General features: G+C 40.1%; 3 protein-coding genes across 7 annotated transcripts in view; 1 reads left to right on the top strand and 2 right to left on the bottom strand.

Moving 5' to 3' along the window:
- Positions 1-9,112, top strand: part of pigb (phosphatidylinositol glycan anchor biosynthesis, class B) — a 33,128-nt gene extending 24,016 nt beyond the window's left edge. Inside the window, exons 2-15 of one of the 3 annotated variants that reach the window (XM_034581065.1) lie at positions 3,594-3,658; positions 4,020-4,147; positions 4,983-5,112; positions 5,307-5,424; positions 5,513-5,617; positions 5,959-6,089; positions 6,188-6,328; positions 6,412-6,463; positions 6,544-6,755; positions 7,631-7,695; positions 7,784-8,003; positions 8,088-8,265; positions 8,349-8,507; positions 8,567-9,112. In XM_034581065.1, the coding sequence (XP_034436956.1) occupies positions 3,594-3,658; positions 4,020-4,147; positions 4,983-5,112; positions 5,307-5,424; positions 5,513-5,617; positions 5,959-6,089; positions 6,188-6,328; positions 6,412-6,463; positions 6,544-6,755; positions 7,631-7,695; positions 7,784-8,003; positions 8,088-8,265; positions 8,349-8,462 (1,659 nt within the window). In that variant the 3' untranslated portion in view covers positions 8,463-8,507; positions 8,567-9,112. Of the gene's footprint in view, positions 1-3,593; positions 3,659-3,740; positions 4,148-4,982; positions 5,113-5,306; positions 5,425-5,512; positions 5,618-5,958; positions 6,090-6,187; positions 6,329-6,411; positions 6,464-6,543; positions 6,756-7,630; positions 7,696-7,783; positions 8,004-8,087; positions 8,266-8,348 lie in introns of those variants that run through there. The other 2 variants (XM_034581064.1, XM_034581066.1) reach the window with 2 other exon arrangements.
- On the bottom strand, positions 1,792-3,165 carry LOC117759138 (protein PIGBOS1). Its single transcript, XM_034581076.1, has 2 exons — positions 3,010-3,165; positions 1,792-2,134 (listed from the first exon to the last, which is right to left on the bottom strand). Exon 2 carries the CDS (start codon positions 2,091-2,093, stop codon positions 1,935-1,937), a length of 159 nt encoding a protein of 52 aa, XP_034436967.1. The 5' UTR covers positions 2,094-2,134; positions 3,010-3,165; the 3' UTR covers positions 1,792-1,934.
- ccpg1 (cell cycle progression 1) lies at positions 8,598-16,952 on the bottom strand. 3 transcript variants are annotated; one of them, XM_034581023.1, is made up of 11 exons: positions 16,674-16,949; positions 15,173-15,261; positions 14,579-14,693; positions 14,220-14,305; positions 13,730-13,919; positions 13,502-13,594; positions 12,015-12,368; positions 11,431-11,546; positions 11,053-11,172; positions 9,637-10,946; positions 8,598-9,384 (listed from the first exon to the last, which is right to left on the bottom strand). In XM_034581023.1, exons 2-11 carry the CDS (start codon positions 15,230-15,232, stop codon positions 9,192-9,194), a joined length of 2,637 nt encoding a protein of 878 aa, XP_034436914.1. In that variant the 5' UTR covers positions 15,233-15,261; positions 16,674-16,949; the 3' UTR covers positions 8,598-9,191. The 3 variants fall into 3 exon arrangements, with proteins under 3 accessions (XP_034436914.1, XP_034436926.1, XP_034436923.1); XM_034581032.1 differs by having other exon boundaries at positions 8,643-9,384; positions 14,220-14,302; positions 16,674-16,952; XM_034581035.1 differs by lacking the exon at positions 13,502-13,594 and having other exon boundaries at positions 16,674-16,945.
- Between the last annotated feature and the right edge of the window lie 763 nt (positions 16,953-17,715).

Genomic DNA, 17,715 nt, shown 5'->3' with positions numbered 1-17,715 from the left:
CATTACTTTTACCGTGGAGGGATGTGTGTAAGATTTAGGTGAAAGGGATCTTTTGGCAGTACTTGAATATAAAGTAATCCTAGTGATATTTTCACTATTGTGTGTGATCATCTAAATTGTACGAATTGTCGTAGAATGGGACCTTTTTATTTAAATATTTTATATTTATATTGAAAGCGGGTCCTCTCTACGGAGGCCGCCATGTTTTTTTTTTTACACTAGTCCAAACTGACAAATTAAATACCTTTTGAGTTTTTATCACAACTGAAGGCTACCACAGGTTCTCTGTCATGTTTGGAAGGGGAGGCTGAGGTGAGGGGTGTTCAGCTGCAACATGCAACTTCACCACTAGATGGCGCTAAATTATACACACTGAACCTTTAAATGGTGCGGGGTGATTTAATTAGTAATTTGAAGTATTTTGTTGTTTGGGGACAAATAATTTGTTTTGATAAAGTTTACATATATCATCAGCTTTATCGACTGTATGTAAAACCTTATGTGTAACAAGAACAAATGATCAGACAGTGAAGTCGGACAGGATCTTGCCCTGTTTGGCAAGAGGAAGCCATAATTCAGCCTCTGGATACACTCCTCTAGACTAAAATTAATATAAATATGAAATACCACTGCACTTTCATAGTAAAACTTATTGTTACAAAAGAAACTGACAAAAAATGTTTCAGCATTTTAATCCCAGACTATGATTAGTTTTTAAATTTGAATGTGCTGAAACACTCAATCTGAAAACTCGTGTCTCATTTTATCTAACATATTCAATTGACTGGGAGGATCTATTTCTTCTAACATGCTTGGGTGTATTTTGAGATGCGTTAACTGTCATAGGATGCGTTAAAAGTTGAATTTAAATTTTAATATTAGTTTTAATGCCAGCTGGTCAGTCCAAAAGAGCATTTCACTTCTCAGCATGTTCATCATGGGGTTTGCTGAGTGACACAGTTTTAAATGTACCAAAAATACTATGACCACAACTGTGACATTTCACAAATCAAGCACTCTTGTTTATTGTCTGGTGGAGGTTCAGCAGCAACAGTTCTTATGATCGACTTTCAACAGTTACTCAGTAAAATATACTTACACTCAAGTGCTTTATTCTCATTTCATGTCACTTTATGATTTTTACTCAACCACAGTTCAAAGAGAGGTGTAGTGCTTTTGACTCCACTCCAATTATTTGACAGTTTTAGTTAGACATGAGATTAAGGTTTACTGTTTTTCAAGTCTGTCCGGACATGGGTGAGGCCATGAAGAGGTCCCATCCTACTCTGATCCCAGTGGAAGCTCCTCCTTCTGTGCAAAAATGTTTATATCGTGTTACTCTTTCACTATTTTAGTATTTCCATCTACTTCTTCCACCACATTGTAAGTGAAGATTCCAATTGAAGTTTTTAAGACTTTTTTCACCCCTGACAGATAAAATAGATTGTTGATTTTATGAATTGAAAAACTAAATTTCATACATTTTTAGGCTTATCTGAACCACAGACCTTGTTTCCTGAGAATATGTTCATCCCTGTGGGGAAAGAACATTGGAAATCTTGCAAAGGAGCCAAGTCGCTGAAATTCTTCCAGGTTCTGGCTGTGGTACAAACATGGTTAATCACGAATGCCTGGTGGTCACTTAAGACTGTGCAAAGCTTTCAGTTGAGTTTTAAAAGATATTTAGACTCAGACCAAACCTAATTGTTATCTTTTGTTCAAGGCAAAATTAATTAGGACAAATGTGAGTTTTGTCTCCCTTTGTAAGATTTGGATTTCCATGAAAACAAGTCAAATTATCAAATATTTTATTCTGTACATTAACAATTACACAGAGCGCATTTATCCACACAGGTCTTGTCTTTTGTTCAGCCTCCAGCTCTGACAGTCCAGTGTTGTTCTCCTGGATTCTGTCTGTGAAGTGATGATTTGTTTCAGTCTGTTTCATTCTCTTTCTTCGTCTCAGCCGGGTTTTGCTTACTTGACTTTTTCAGCACCGGCTCAAAAAAGGGTCTGTAGATATATAAACCACCAGCAACTCCGAGCAGCATGGCCACGGCCATCTGTGGGATAGGTACTCTTCGTCTAAACATGACTCCTTTAGTCTGGTGTCGTCTTGAGACACCAGATGATCCTAAAAGAAAAATTAAGTGGTGTTATTAAAGACATTGCAAAACATTCATCATAAATTGTTGCTTAGATATTGTTAGTGCATCTCCATACAGTGCAGGTAAACTGATGTGCTGCTGGCTGAGACAAGTTTTTAAAATCATATCCAGTGCTATCATATTGTATTTCTGTATGAACAAGAGTGTTAAAAACTCCTTAAATCACAGAATACTGTTAATCCTCCACGCCTGGTTACTTTCTACAGATGACTGCAAAAGTGGACTGACACACAGTCACAGTGCAGCTGGACACACTGAAATATTACTGTTTTATAATAGCCACAATTCAAGATCTTATCATGTTTGATGAACCTTAAGAGAAACTGGTGATTCTTTACATAATGATTGGTCCAAATTTTCCAATTAACAGTCAAAGACTCATGATAAGTAAAACCTGATAACGTCTGCTATCTGACATGCATTATTAAGAGTGTCTGTGTGTATCATTTAGAGCTGGGAATGGGACCTTTATTTAACAATAAAGTAGTGTGATGACTTTATTCTATATTTTTGTGCTGTATTTTGTAATTTATGTATTTTATTTTTATATACTAACCTACAAGTCTTAACAATAACTATAAAAAGTCCTTAAACGGATTAGTTGACCAACTGAAAGATAATTGACATTTGTCCATATTGATCACTGTAAAAGTAAGTAAGTCAGCTTCTCAAATATGAGGATGTGCCACATTTCAACGAGTCTTATTTTGAAGAACCAAGACCGGACATGAGGACAGAGCCTCTGCAAGCTTGATCATTTCCTGTCGGTTAAACCTGAATTAAAGTCAAACGTGACATTTTAACTGTTCGTGAACGATTCTCTGGAACAATTCAAACTCACCGACGAGACGGTTTGTTGGGGGCGTTTGTGAAACACACACACACCCAAACAGACAGAGGCACGTGGAGGTGAACACATGAAACAGATTCTCCAAGATCACAACATACAGCAGCCAAATGCGTTCTTCTTCTGCTGTGACTCCGGGCAGAGCAACTAGCTGCAGCTCGCCACCTGCTGGAGGAAACAGGAACACACCTCCCGCTCTTACATTCAGATGAGAAACTTAAAATCATTAATTTCGTTCAGCTAAAGTAACAACAGATGTGAGTGAACTAAAAACGATCTGTTATCTCCTGTTGAATACACAGTATTATTGTATATGCTGTATTTTTCATTTCTCTTATTGGGCTTATTTAGATTTGTTTAGTAGTAGTAATAGTTATTATTATTATCGTCATTGTTAATATTATTATTGTTATTATTATTATTATTATTTCAGTCTGGGTGTCCAACCTCTTCATGTTTGTGCCTGAGGGCCCACAGTTTTATAATCTGACCGTGTTTAACTACAGATGGAAGTGACCCGACCCAAATGTTTCTGAGGCTCATAATAATAATGCTAAAACACACACACACACACGCGCACACACACACACACACACACACACACACACACACACACACACACACACACACACACACACACGCACACACACGCACACACGCACACACACACGTCTGTAGTAGCTTGTTGTGTCAAGCTTTTATTTTGAAGTCGGGAAGCATAGTTCAACCGGAAGTCGGGCTGAATGCGGAAGCGCTAAGGTCGTGGTGTGTTGTTTAGAAGTGTACGTGAGTTTAGAGTCGTTTATATGAAAATGTTAAAGTTGAGTTGTGTTGGTTGAATAAATGAAAAGTAGGATACAGGTGGTTCGCCCTCATCAGCGGTTATTTCACGTGTTTTGACGTGTTTATGAGGAGCTGCGTGTGATTGGCTGGAGTTTATCCTCTGTCTCACTGCTTGACAGGTGATATACACACACACAGAGAGAGAGACACACAGGCACACGCACACAACATGTCCTGATGGAGAACATCCCAACACGTCTGAGGTTCGCCAACAAATTGGAAAATGTGAAACTGCGGAAGAGAAAATCTCAGCTGTACTTGAAGGAAGAAGAATGGCCACTGAACAATGGTGAGGCTTTTATTTTGACACATTTAACACTGAACATGAGCAATAATGATGAACTTCACATTCAATCAGACTTTATACAAGTTTTACTACTTTACAGCTCTTGGTGCACTCACCTGTCCAAGTAGGATTTTCTCACAAAACAAACTTTGATGATCTTAAACTATGACTTAATTACACTACAATAATAATATTAGTTGTGATTATTATACTAATCATAAAAATATATGCTTGTGGTTACTCTTCTGTTATTTCTTCATCATAGAAAATATATGATGAAATAATAAATAAATCATATAATTAATACCATAGCAATTATCTTTGTGTTAATAAAATTATCTCTACTTCAACCACTTGTAAATTGATCTATGATCATTAATATATAGCTACATCACTCACATGGGTGATTTTTCTTTACAATCATTTAACCGGAGGACGTTTACTTGAAATAGAGTATTTTTACATTGTAGTATTTGTAATTTAACTTCTTATATTTATGAAATATTAAATGGTAAATGGTTTTGTATTTATATAGCGCTTTTCTAGTCTTGATGACCACTCAAAGCTCTTTACAGTACAGTTTTACATTCACCCATTCACACACACATTCATACAGTGCATCTATTAGTAGCACTTTTGTTGTTCTATGAGGGGCAATTCAGGGTTCAGCATCTTGCCCAAGGACACTTCGGCATGCAGATGGGGAAGACTGGGGATCGAACTACCGACCTTCAGGTTGGAGGACGACCACTCTACCCCTCGGCCACACCCGCCCATAAGACAGTGATTATCAGCTATATGATGCTAAAATTATGTGTGTTTTTTGTGCACCCTACAGGTGAGCTGAGAGCCAAAGTTATTGGCTTTTGTGTCGCGTTCAGAGTCATCAACTGCTTCCTGGTTCAGACCAGCTTCGTCCCTGATGAGTACTGGCAGTCTCTGGAGGTTTCCCATCGTATGGTCTTCAAATATCCTTTGGTTAAAAAGACTAAATTGTCCGTGAGTGTGACTGTGCTGCTGTAGATTTTTTACAGTGCCCGAGCTACAGTGTCTTTTGAATGTAAAATGCAAACATAAATGCACATCTGTTTATTCTGTAAAATAATATCACCCATCAAATATGATTGTTACTGTTGTGCTGTTACAACCTTAACAGTCTGACTTATGGGTATCTGACGTGGGAGTGGAAGGAAGGAATAAGAGGATTCTCCTATCCCCTCGTCTTTGCTTTCATATACAAGATATTACACTTCTTTAACCTCGACTCAGTCCACCTCCTGGTTAGTTCACATATCTCCATATTCAGACATTTGTTTTTTTATCAGACATTTTTATGTTTTACTAAACTTGTTCCCGCTGGCTCTGCAGAAATGGCTTCCCCGAATATTCCAAGCGCTCCTGGCGGCGTTTGCTGACGTGAAATTCTTCTGTCTCGTCCGAACGCTGGAAAGTCGGGACGTTGCAAAATGGATGGTGAGCCGTGTGTCACTCACTGCACTTCACTCCAACAGAAACAGTGTCTGCTCACATCTAATGCTGCATGTGCACAAGTCAGACAATATTTTCTTACTTTGATTTGAGGAGAAAACACAACTCCAGAAAGTGTATTACTGTAGTGAATCATGAACACAAAAACACAAGATCATTAGTGCACCAAACATGATGATTAGCAATACTGTAACTGAGCCTTTAGGGTTTAGTTTGGTCTTTTCTTCTTTAGATTTCATCAGTTTATTTAGATACTTTAACGCTGCCTCACTCATCCGATCACCTAAAAGAGACGTTAAAACATGTCTTGCGGTTTTCATGTGCAGTTCTTCTGCCAACTGTGCTCGTGGTTCACGTGGTTCTGCTGCACTAGGACTCTGACCAACAGCATGGAGACCACCATCACCTGTCTGGCTCTGTTTTACTTCCCTCTTCCCGGGTCCAAAACACACTGCAGGTCTTTGTTTGTTTGTTCATTTGTCATTGTTTATTGGCCCTTAATCTCCAACATAAAAAAACTGACGCTCATGCCATTGGTGTTTTGTTTTTTTTCAGCAAAAAATATTTGACCCTACTTGCCTTGGCTGTCATTTTTCGTCCCACGGTGCTGATCGTCTGGTTTCCGCTGCTGATTTACCATTTCTGTCAGGAAAAGAACAAACTGAGACTCATCACTCATGACTTCATTCCCATTGGGTTTGTACTTTCCCTCTTAGTTTCCACTTTAACTATATTTTCTCCTCCTTTCTCAATTACACTTTGTTTTGTCTTATTTCCAGGGCCTTGGCTTTGGTGATTTCAACAGTGATTGACTGTGTGTTCTATGAAAAGGTAAAACTTTAAAAACGTATCCACTAGCTGCCGCTCATGAAGTCAAACTGTTTGTACCAGTTGCTCTCTGTGTTTTCCAGTGGACCATGGTGCAGTTCAACTTCCTGAAGTTTAACATCTTTCACGGTGTGGCTGATTTCTACGGCTCTCACCCCTGGCACTGGTACTTCACTCAGGGCTTTGCCGTCGTCATCGGCCCTCATCTTCCTCTCTTTCTTCACGGCTGCACCCTCGCCTTCAGAAGATACAAAATCCTGTTGGCAGCAGTCGTGTGGACCGTTGTGGTTTACAGGTAAAATGATAAATTGTTTGTTCACGTTCATGGGCCTGAATTTATAAACTTACACTTAAGAATAAATAAGAGAATTTACTCTTCATATGCCCAGTTTACATTCTTAAAAAATCCTCAAGTCTTGATTGATTTTTTTTCTGCAAAAGCACAACAGATTTACTGTGTAGTTTTGTTTATTTGTGTAAAAATGTAATAACTGTACTGCTGGTTTGTTTGCACTCAGTTCAACACTTTCCTTCCTTATAAAACAGCCGACTTATCCCCTTTTTGATAATGTAGAAACGTGTATTTGTTCACATCCATGTTTACTGACTTGCAGTCGTCTTCTTGCCTTCGCTGGGCCATTGTTGTCTTTCTTTACCGTCACCTGTCACTCAGTGGAGCCATGTAAAACATGTTTGATGTGTGCACAAAAACAAACAAAATTGAGACCCACACATAAAAATTTTACACTTTTACGCTGCTAAAAAACAGCTTTAAACTGCCTTTAAAGGTTCAGTGTGAAGGATATAGCAGCATCTAGTGGTCAAGTTGTAAACTTCAACTAAATATCACTCCTCACCCTTCCCTTGTAAGCACGTAGGAGAATCTACGGTGGCCCTCAGGTAACATCCATTCTGGGCTAGTGTAGAAACATGGTGGACTCCGAGGAGCAAACCTGCTTCCTCGGAGTCCTCCGGGCTAATTCTTGAGTAACGAAAACATAATGATGATTCATTTCATGTGATAATAGACAAATGAAAACAATATTTATATTTGATTCTGTTTTTGTGGATAGAGCCTCTAAATCCTGCACACTGGACCTTTCCAGTTCCTGGTCACTCATGATTTATTCTCCACAAACAAACATGACACATTTTACTCCCTTGTTTCAGTTTGCTTCCTCACAAGGAGTTCAGATTCATCTATCCTGTGCTGCCTTTCTGTATGATCTTCTGTGGTAAGTTCCCACTTTCACTTTTAAATCTTTTAAACAGTCATGTGTGTGTTTTAATCAAATGTTTCAATCTGTTTCACCTCCACATCAGGGATGTCTTTGGCTCATTTGAAATCGTGGCGTCGAGCTGCAGCGTTCGCCTTGTTAGTGTCCAACCTAGTTCCAGCTCTCTACACCGGCCTGATCCACCAACGAGGAACTCTGGATGTCATGAGCCACCTCCAGACGCTTTGTGACGCCGGCGGCATGTCGTCGCCTCTGCAGCCGGACGTCCTCTTCCTCATGCCCTGTCATTCAACACCTTACTACAGGTACAACGTGATATTTAGGAGTTATTGTATTGATGAAATTACGATCAAATATAAACAGCAGCTGATGCTTCTCTCTCCTTGTAGCCACGTCCACTGCCCCATAAACATGAGGTTTCTCGAGTGTCCTCCGGATCTCGGAGAGGACGGTTACGTCGATGAAGCAGACAGATTCTATGACGACCCTCTTCACTGGCTCAGAACGTCGTTTCCATATAAATCCTCTCTGCCCACCCACCTGGTTTTCTTTGACGTTTTAGAAAAGGTGAAGTATTAACTCATATTTCTGCATTTACATATTTCTGCTTCACTTCACAGCTGCTTAAACGTTTGTTTTTTTTGTTGTAGGAAATCTCAGTGTTTTTAAAAGGGAACAACTTTTTGAGGACGACAGAAATATTTCACACTCATGTTCCTGAGGGAAGAGTTGGAGGAAGCATCTTTATTTATGAAAGGCACTGACAAACACAGCAACAATGGAAATTCCTCTCAGAGAACATTGCATTGATACGATACTGAAATAAATATTTTTGACTCAGATGTCGTCTTGAATCATCACTTGTCAGATTTGTCAGATGTGTGTGATTTAATTGTTTCTAATTAAATTTGGCGTGAAATAATTTTTTCAGTCTTTTCTTAAAAACTTAACTTACTAAAAGTAAAGTAAAAGTTCCAGGCGCAGTTAAAACAAGCTTACGGTGGAATGTTAGAAAACAGCCTTTTAACTCTGAAAGGAAATTCAAACCAATTCCCACAAAACAGTTTTTGTAGCAGCAAATTAAAACAACTATATGACTGTACATGAGAAGCATCCTCAACGTGGCATGTCTTTTGTTGTTTTTAAATTGTGTTTAGCAAAGCACAATAAATACTTTCTGCTAAATATTTAGAAACAAAAGGTGCTGTGGTTGACGAGGAGCATCAGTGGTGTTTCAGCATTAAGTCCTGAAAATTATGTGTTTAACATTTGTACAATTTTAAACGATGTTACAAATGTGCAGATGACAGACGAAATGCCACATCTGTCATTCAAACCTAATAATGACTTCACTAAACGCAGAACAGCTCCAGGACGCTCAGTAGCATTAAAAAAGTTAACATTGTGCAAACTTACAAAAAAAAAAGACTTTGCATCTTAATACAAAAAAAAGAAGAACCTGCAACTATAACAATAAACCAGCTGAGATGTTTTCAGTACTTGGGATCAAACGGCATCGGACCCAGTTCTATTTTGACATCAGCCATGTGTCTGTCTGTGTTTCTTCCTGATCGGCCCCACTTGCGTTCACTGTGTGCTCGAGATCTGGCTCTCTGCTGCTTACGTTGATGATGCTTTGACCGGGTCTCCTCCTTTGAGTCTGCGTCAGGTCTTTCAAACGGCCCGCTGTGGGAATCAAACACAAAACATGAACATTAGAGTTAAACTCACGATCACCCACAAGCTGCAGCATGATTATGGATGAAAACAGGGGCAAGAGTGTGTCAGTCATAACTTAGGGGTTTTAAGACCCTTTTAGATTCTCATTTATGTGTAAGGTGTAAAGGTCTTCAGAAAAAAATGGAGCTGGGCATGTTTAACTTTGCACGACTGGTTGTAAGAGAAGACAGTTTGTCAACATGGCCACAGGAGACGTACCTCGGGCTATAGCTTTTTGTGTAAACCTCTCCAAAGAGGTGCCTGTAGACAAAGTCGTCCAGGTCTCCGAACGCGTCGTCGTGGAGCCCTTGGTACTCGTGCATGTCCGCCAGAAAGTCCTCCACACCGCTGACAAAGTCTGTGAAGAGCATCTGGTCGTGGATGAACACCCCGTTGTGGAAGAAGTTGTTGACGAACATCTCCAGCTCTTTCCAGTGGTGGAAGTGGTCGACCTCCTGCTGCAGGTAGCTCTGCAGCAGCTGGTGGAACTCGTCTGCTCTGATCGGCTCCATGGCTTTGTTGAAGAGACTCATGGACTCCTGGTAAGCGCAGTCAAAAACCCCAGAACAGCCTTTCATGTTGGCTTTCTGGCCGCTCGGTCCTTGATCTTCATGCACTTTATGCCCGTATTTGCGAGTGTTGTGGCTGCTGTGGAAGAAATCGTCAGATTTGTGCGCCTGTCTGTGATGAGGCTTGTTTGATCTGTGTTGCCATGACTCTTTTGAGTTCCTCTCATCACGTCTCTTGTCATAAAAGCCTCTGGCCTTGTTGATGAGAGTCGAAGCTGAATCCTTGAAATTTCTGAAAGTTGATTTGACAGAATCTGAAAACTTCCTCAGGTTCAACTTCACGGCCTCTTTTGCTTTTTTTATCTGCTCTTTGTGGTGGTGGACAAACTCCTTGGTGGAGTTTTTCACAGCATCAAATGTCTCTTTTACTTTCCCTGCCATGCCCTTTTTAGGTTTCTTCACTTTGGACTCTGTGTCTCCTTTGGCTCGTTCTTCTTTGGTCTCCAGGTACAGCCTCTCCCACAGGTCAGAGCGCTGTTGTTCGAAGCTCAGTCTCTCCTCCAGCTCCAGCAGCCGTGACTGTAGCTCCTCTCCCTCTGACCCAGCCTCCTTTTCAGCTACGGGGATTTGACTTCTCAGATGATTCAGCTCCCTCCTCAGCTCATCTGTCACCTTCCTCTCCTTGTCGAGCTTCTTCCTCAGTGTCTGAGCTTCAGCCTTTAATCCTTCCCTCTGGACGTGGAAGTTTCGGATCTGCTGCTTCTCCTCTTCCAGCTGCCCTTCCAGCCTCTGGTTTTCTGACAGCAGCGAGTCAGCTCCAGCTCCCATCGTCTCCAGATCTCTGATCTTGGAGCGCAGGTTCCTTAGCTCCTCCTGTAACGTGGACAAAGACTTTTCCTCACGTGCCAGAGAGCTTTTCAGTTGCTGGTTTTCAGCTGCCAGCTTCTGCTGCTGTGCCACAACGTTGGTCTTCTCCTCAGCCTTCTGATGCAGCAACATCTCCAGGTCATTTCTCTGGGCCTTAATGGGAAAAAGAAAGTTATGGCTTTTAAAGTGGTGTTTATACTGTATGATAACATTTGCATATGTTTTACGTTATAAAAGCTGTACATTGACTTCAAGTTACCTGAATGTGCTTCTGTTTAATGTTGATCTCTTTATTCTCTTTCTTCATCTTCTCAATCACGTCTGTGAGCAGTGAAATCATGTTTTGCTCATCCAGGTTTTTCAGGTTTTCCTTCTGAGCCTGAGAGAGAGAAAGAAAAGGGTAATGATCAATTACAATAATAATAATAATAATAATAATAATAGTAAATGTATTTATATAGCACCTTTCAAAACATAGTTACAAGTTGAAAATATGAATTCATTATCTGAGCAAGTAGGTAAAAAAGAAAACTAAATTTTTAAAGATCTTTTTGTAAAAACCGAATGAGTTAATGACTCTTCCTGTAAAATCCATGATAAATAAATGTATTATTGTTTAACCAGTGATGTCACTGACCTGGTTTGTCAGAGGTTGTTCTCGAACATGCTGATGAAGCAGATCTCTCACACCATCGAGCTCATTGACTCCGATGTTCTCCACTATTTTCCGTCTTTCTTGAATCTGGACTGTGCCTGTGACATTTGTAACACAACAAATTATTTACATACACAGCAAAATGTATTTATTTACATGCAAGATGAGAAATTACTGTTGGGGTAAATCTAAATGTGGTGAAGCAGCAGTCTGCAGTGATCTATGACGTCTATAAAGTCAGAAGCACAGTTATGAGGAACTGTTGAAAGTTCACATAAACACTGGTTCCCACCAAAGATAAGGACCTCTGAGGTTTCTCCTGCAGCTGCTTTCAACACACAAACTGAGGAAAAGCTGTAAAAACTGTAAAATCAGTGCAACAAGGACAACATCTCATCTGAAAGACACAGGGTCCGAGCCTAATATATAGAAACTATGTGATCTTTCACAGATGACAAAGAACTGCAAATCTTTATTTCTGCTCACTGGAAATTTAAAAGCATGAATATTCTCTACATAAACAATAATGAAGGTATACTCTTCTAAGTCTGTTGTAAACTTCTTACCATAGAATTGACCAAAGCTCATGCTGAAAGCTATGACGAGGGCGAGCAGGATACATTTGTTGAGGACGCTGCTGCCCTGACCCTGCACTCGAACATCCACAGCAGGTCCAACTTCAGCCGGCTCCTCGTCCTCCTCCTCGTCCTCCTCCTGCTGCTTCTCCTCTTTGTCCACATCTTCCTCCACCTCCTCACTCGGACCAGACTCCAGCGCCTCCTCCTCCTCCTCAGGCTCCGTCACAATGCTCGAGGTATTCTTTCTCACCCTTCGTCTTCGTATAATATTACTGGGGCTCTGTCCTGCCTCGTCCTCACTGCTGCTCGAGTTTGTCACTGCCGGCTGCTGCACCGGGAAAACTACAGGAAAATACACAAAGTTACGTTTGCAGTGATAATATGAAATAAAATTGATGTTCACAAAGAGGTGCACACAAAATTAACAGGCTCAGAAAGCAAGCACAGGTGATGCTACACATGCACATAAAAACATAATACTTTACTCACTCTTTATTTACGCTTGTGTTCATGGTGTGTTTAAAATGCATTCAAGGAGGAGTTCAACATTTTGGGAAACATGCTTAATTTGCTTTCTTGTGTTAGAGTGAGAGGAGAAAATTGATACCAGTAAATATTTCAGTGTATAATCCCTGTAACACTGCAACATGTTGTTTTTACACTTTGGTTTTTCTACAGATTTGTTTACATTCTTTAAACATGTTAATTAGTGAGCTATATGAGCTGGTAGGTTGGTTTTGTTAGCATGCCACTGACAGGCTCACTGCTGTCCCCTGCCTTCAGACTTTATGCTAAGCTCAGCTAACAGTCCGATAACTGTTGTTCAGATCTTTTTCTGGCACAATTAGTCGTCAAAGCTTAACAGAGCTTTATCCGCTCATCTGTACTGTACTGATATAAGATGGTGTCCATTTTCTTATCTGAAAACCTGAAAAAGGAGCAAAAGGGCCTATTTTCCAAAGTGTTGAAATATTCCTTTAAGCATCATATGGAACACAACATTTTGAAATATTAAGACAAAAGAACAATCCTGAATAAAATACATTTACTGGACGGTTTGTGGCTGCTGGTTATCTTTGTTCTCCAAAACACACAAAATGCATTAAAAAAAATTACTTCAATAATTTGGTGCCTTAAATCTGCTCAGAGATACAGTATCTAAATGTTTTCTCACCTCGAGAGTACATCAGGTTTATCGGCACATCATTTTAATGGGAATTCACCATTATATGATGTTGTATATAACTTTGTAAATTAATTACACTTCTATTTTAGTCAGTCAGACCTACAAAGACACACACTCATGCACACCCATGGAGAAACTGTGAGCTGTGAAGAAACCACACGTGACTTTTTCTGTGGTGGAACATGCTTTAAATACACACATCTTTGACTAGCATGTGTTCAGCAGCAGGATTAGGTCTGTGAATTGCTGAGCATTATATTAGATTCACTCTAGTTTCACATCTGGCCACCTGCATGAGAGCGGCCTCCAGTGAGCTGGCTCCGCAGATGGTAGCCTAACTTCACCAAACTCTGTGGAAGTTTCCAGTGACTCATCGTCAAACCTGTTTTGGCAATGTAGGAAATAGGCAGAGGAAGAAATATGTTGTGTTGATGTGTTGAATTACTCTTTTTTCACAGTGAGTGGCAGTAAAATATGTTTGCCAAAGAAAACAAGAGGATAGGTGAGTGTGTTGTACCAGTCTCTGCAGCATTGAAGGCGTACTGGCTGCTGCAGGATGTGCCGAGGTAAAACTCCGCGTTGGCAGCTACCTCCTCCTCCACGTCTGCGTGCTCGTCCTCCTTCAAGTCTCCCAGAGTCACGATGTCAGAGTGATCGCTAAAAGTCAACAGAGTCACAGGCTCTTTCCCTGCAGCGCCGTCTCTGTCCTGCAGAACACACAGAGAGCAGCAACAAAGTTGTTGTAGATGCTAATTAGACATTTCACAAATGTCTTATATGAAGTACAATAGAAAAATGTGATTTATAAATGTGTCTTTCAATCCACACAAATATCAAACAATTGAAAAACACAAAACGATTTCACAAATTCTCATATCACAACATGAACATCTTTTATTATTTATTTTTCATTTGTAGATCATGTAAACACTTTTTTTTATTTGAGTCTAATTTCTTTCTAGATTATTTATAAAAATGACCTGCAAGTTATTTTCAGGTCTTCTCACCTCAGAGACAAGCAGTGTCTCATCTGCAGTTCGTTCTTCCAGTGTATCGTCAAGTAAATCAGCACCTCTCTCTTCATCACACCCTGCTGAAATATAGAGTTAGAGTTGCTATGATTAGCGTCACAAATATTAAATCATACATATATACTCATCATAATTAGAGTCCCTAGGCATTAATCTGTCAATTAATTTCGTGATTAACTGTAAAAATAGTGAAAATAAATCCCCATCATAATCTCTCTGACATATTCAAATGTCTTCTTTGTCCAAAAAACAGCTCAGAAACCAGAGAGTTCACAATAATTATATTTGACAAACTGTTCCTAAATCAGTCAGTTATATGATGAATTTGTTCCCACCTGGTGCAGAGGCCTGTGTGGCCTGTAGCTCTGCTTTCTCCACTGGAGGGCGCACTAACAGCTCGGCTCCATATTCCACTGCAGCCTCCAGCCCCAACGTCTCGATATCTGAGCCCTGTAAACAAAGTGAGTCACCATGAAGTCTGGCCATGATGCAGTCGTTTCTGGTTCGGATTAACAACCACTACAATAGATGTCATTAAGCAAGATCCTCCAAGTCTTTCTGTGAGGAATTATTTGGAGCTGTGAGCGGCTGGTTTTATTGTAAACAGAAAGACTCCCAACGGTATGAATGACATATGCAACAGAGACTGAACTAACATCAGTTGGCCGACAGGATGCTCGAGGCACCTCAGTGTTAAAGTTTCATCAGCAAAACAGTGACACATCTACAGTCACCACCATCAAGAAGTGGAATCTCAGTGACTGAATAACAGGGGAAATACAATAAGTAACTTAAATTTTTTTTTAAATTACCTAATTAAGTAGGAAAAACAGCCACTGTAACCATGTTAATGTCTTTGTTGTTACTTATACAGTAAGAGTTGAATGGAAAAAGCTGTGGTTAGGAGTGAAGTAAAAAAAGGTTTATACCTCATTACTGATAATGGTCCAGCCACAGGACGACTCAGCATCACTTGACGTCTCCGACATTTCTGCTGGTTGTCAGCAACAGACAGTAACTACAGGAGATGAGGAGGTTAGAAAGTCAAATGTGTTAAATTCAGTAATCAAGTTTAAGCTAAAAAAAGACAAGCACATTTGATTTTATACAAACTTACCTGTGCCCATATGTAGACACACTGATGTATAAAAACAACATTAAATTGTTTCAGGACTTGCTTGTATATTCTCAACTACACACACATACTCTTCATAATAAACTTAAATATTGGCTTTGACCATGGTCCGCTTTGTTTCAGTAAAGTGTTACACGATAGTCAAAAATTCTGACTATACATATAAGCAGAGGAAATGAATGATAATGTCATTGTCATGATGTCTTTTGTGATACACTTGGCTATAAGAGGCATCAGCACTGTACACAAACATTTAATAAAGAGATGAAACAGGAATGTGGGAACCAGCAACTCAGATCTGTTCTTTGGTCTGATGTCATACTGGTGTTATATTAACTATGAAACAATATGAATTTGTCTTCGGTCAAGAGATTTAACTATCATTATTATAACATGGTATTATCCTTGTAGTTCTGTAGAGGTGATGTCTAATAGGAAGTGTAGCCCATCAATGAGCAGCTCTATAGCAGCTTTATTGGATACCCGCTATATCTCTCTTTTTCTACATCATCCACCACTCCTGGAAACAATGACACTGAGATCAGGTGAAAACCAACAGACCTAAACCCAAGCAGCCTGTGTCTGTGCCCTGGAAACAACATGGGGTTAGTTAGTGCAACAATTACACAGAGATACAGTTGACGCACCATCGATCCTTTTAAATCGAATTTAAAGTTCTCTCTTTTTAATCAAGCTTTTAGTTCAGCTTAAGTTTGTCTTATAATTCTGTTCATTCCTATGATTGTTTTTACTTTTACACTTATTATCTATGCATTGCACTGCATTTCCTTTTCTACAAATTTCAATTTATTTTATCCACGTTTGTGTGGCCTTCGTTTCCCAGGACTGTGAAGCACTTTGGCTCAACTACTGTTGTTTTTAACGTGTTAAATAAACACATCTGGTTACTTTTGAACAATAAATCAGTTGAATTCATTTGAATATTAAGCATCACTGTTATGGAAGACTACACAGTGGTTCATTCACATCCTGTGTGTGTGTCGCCCTCTAGCGGGGACAGCAGCAGCTAACCGGAGATGCGGCCTGGCTGGATTCAGACATTTGCTTTAACAACAGACATGTTAGCGTCAGTGAGCCGAAGCGAACATTAGCCTCGTCTCTTAACGTTAACTAACGCTGTTCCGCGGTGGTTTATCGGTTAGTTAACTAGTTTAACAGGCTGGTTGCTAACGTCTCTACGCGTCTTGTCACAGCCGCGTCGACCACGTCCGCCATCTTAACGGACATTTAAAAGGAGCAGTGTTTTGAAAGCAGAGAGAAGTGCGTGAACTCACCGGTGCTCGTGCCTGAAACGCGGCAGCTGTTGTTGCATCCAGCTCCAGAGTTGTTGCGGTCTACCCGACTATCCGCCAACCACCCACTGGAGCCGGGAGATGTAGTCTTACATGGGCGCATTTGAACATCAGCTCAAAGCCTTTACCGAAGTCTTCAAACTACATTTCCCAGAGGCCAGCGCGGTGGACGAACTGGCTCAGAGAGGGTGGGCTGCGAAAAAAGAAAACATACACAAGGAAGCGTGACAACGCATCAACCTCGGAATTAACGAGGGAGAGAAGACATGAAAACTCACTCAGTCATGTGTGTTGTTGTTGTTGTGTTAGCAGACGGCTTTAAATAGCGTGAGGGTATTTTTAAAAAAAGTGTCCGTGTCCGACAGGAAACACGTGGCGGTCATTGTTTTGATCCGTCTTTCAAACTCACGACATGAAAACAAAGGATCCACCTGAAATGTTGCTCGACCGGTTGATAAAGTTCAGTAACTGTCAATCAAGCCTGTACAGTGATCTGTGTAACTAGTTCTTCTGCAGCCTTCAACAAAACCAGCACATGTGATATATATAAATCTGTGTGAGCCGGATACATGAGGCACGTAAAGAAAAGGTTACGTTTACAAAATCTACAATATAAAAAAAAGGGGGAAACAACAATATCAAAGCACCAATTTAGTCTTTAAAGCAACTTTAAAGTAACTTTTACAGAGCAACAGCGCCATCTGCAGCCCAAAATGGCGATTATTTCGGTAGGCCTTCCTGCATGAGCAACGATCACATGTAGGTGATTCTTTCTAAGTGGAACGACGTGAATACAACCCCTGCAGCAAATAGACATCTCATAGTTTTCATGCTCTTTTGTGTTTTTCGCTAATAACCAACTATCAAACATATAATATCAATAAATCCTGGATACAAATGTCCTGAAGTCAGCAGAGAAAGTGAAACTAAAAAGAAGCTGCAGGCCTCGACAACAAGACAATGGCCGACAATAAAATCCACCAAGAACATAATACAGGCTTAAGTGGTATTTTCTACTGTTGTA

This window comes from Hippoglossus hippoglossus, chromosome 3 (genome assembly GCF_009819705.1).
Source record: "Hippoglossus hippoglossus isolate fHipHip1 chromosome 3, fHipHip1.pri, whole genome shotgun sequence".
Lineage (NCBI taxonomy): Eukaryota > Metazoa > Chordata > Actinopteri > Pleuronectiformes > Pleuronectidae > Hippoglossus > Hippoglossus hippoglossus.
This window is presented reverse-complemented; position numbering and strand designations above follow the sequence as displayed.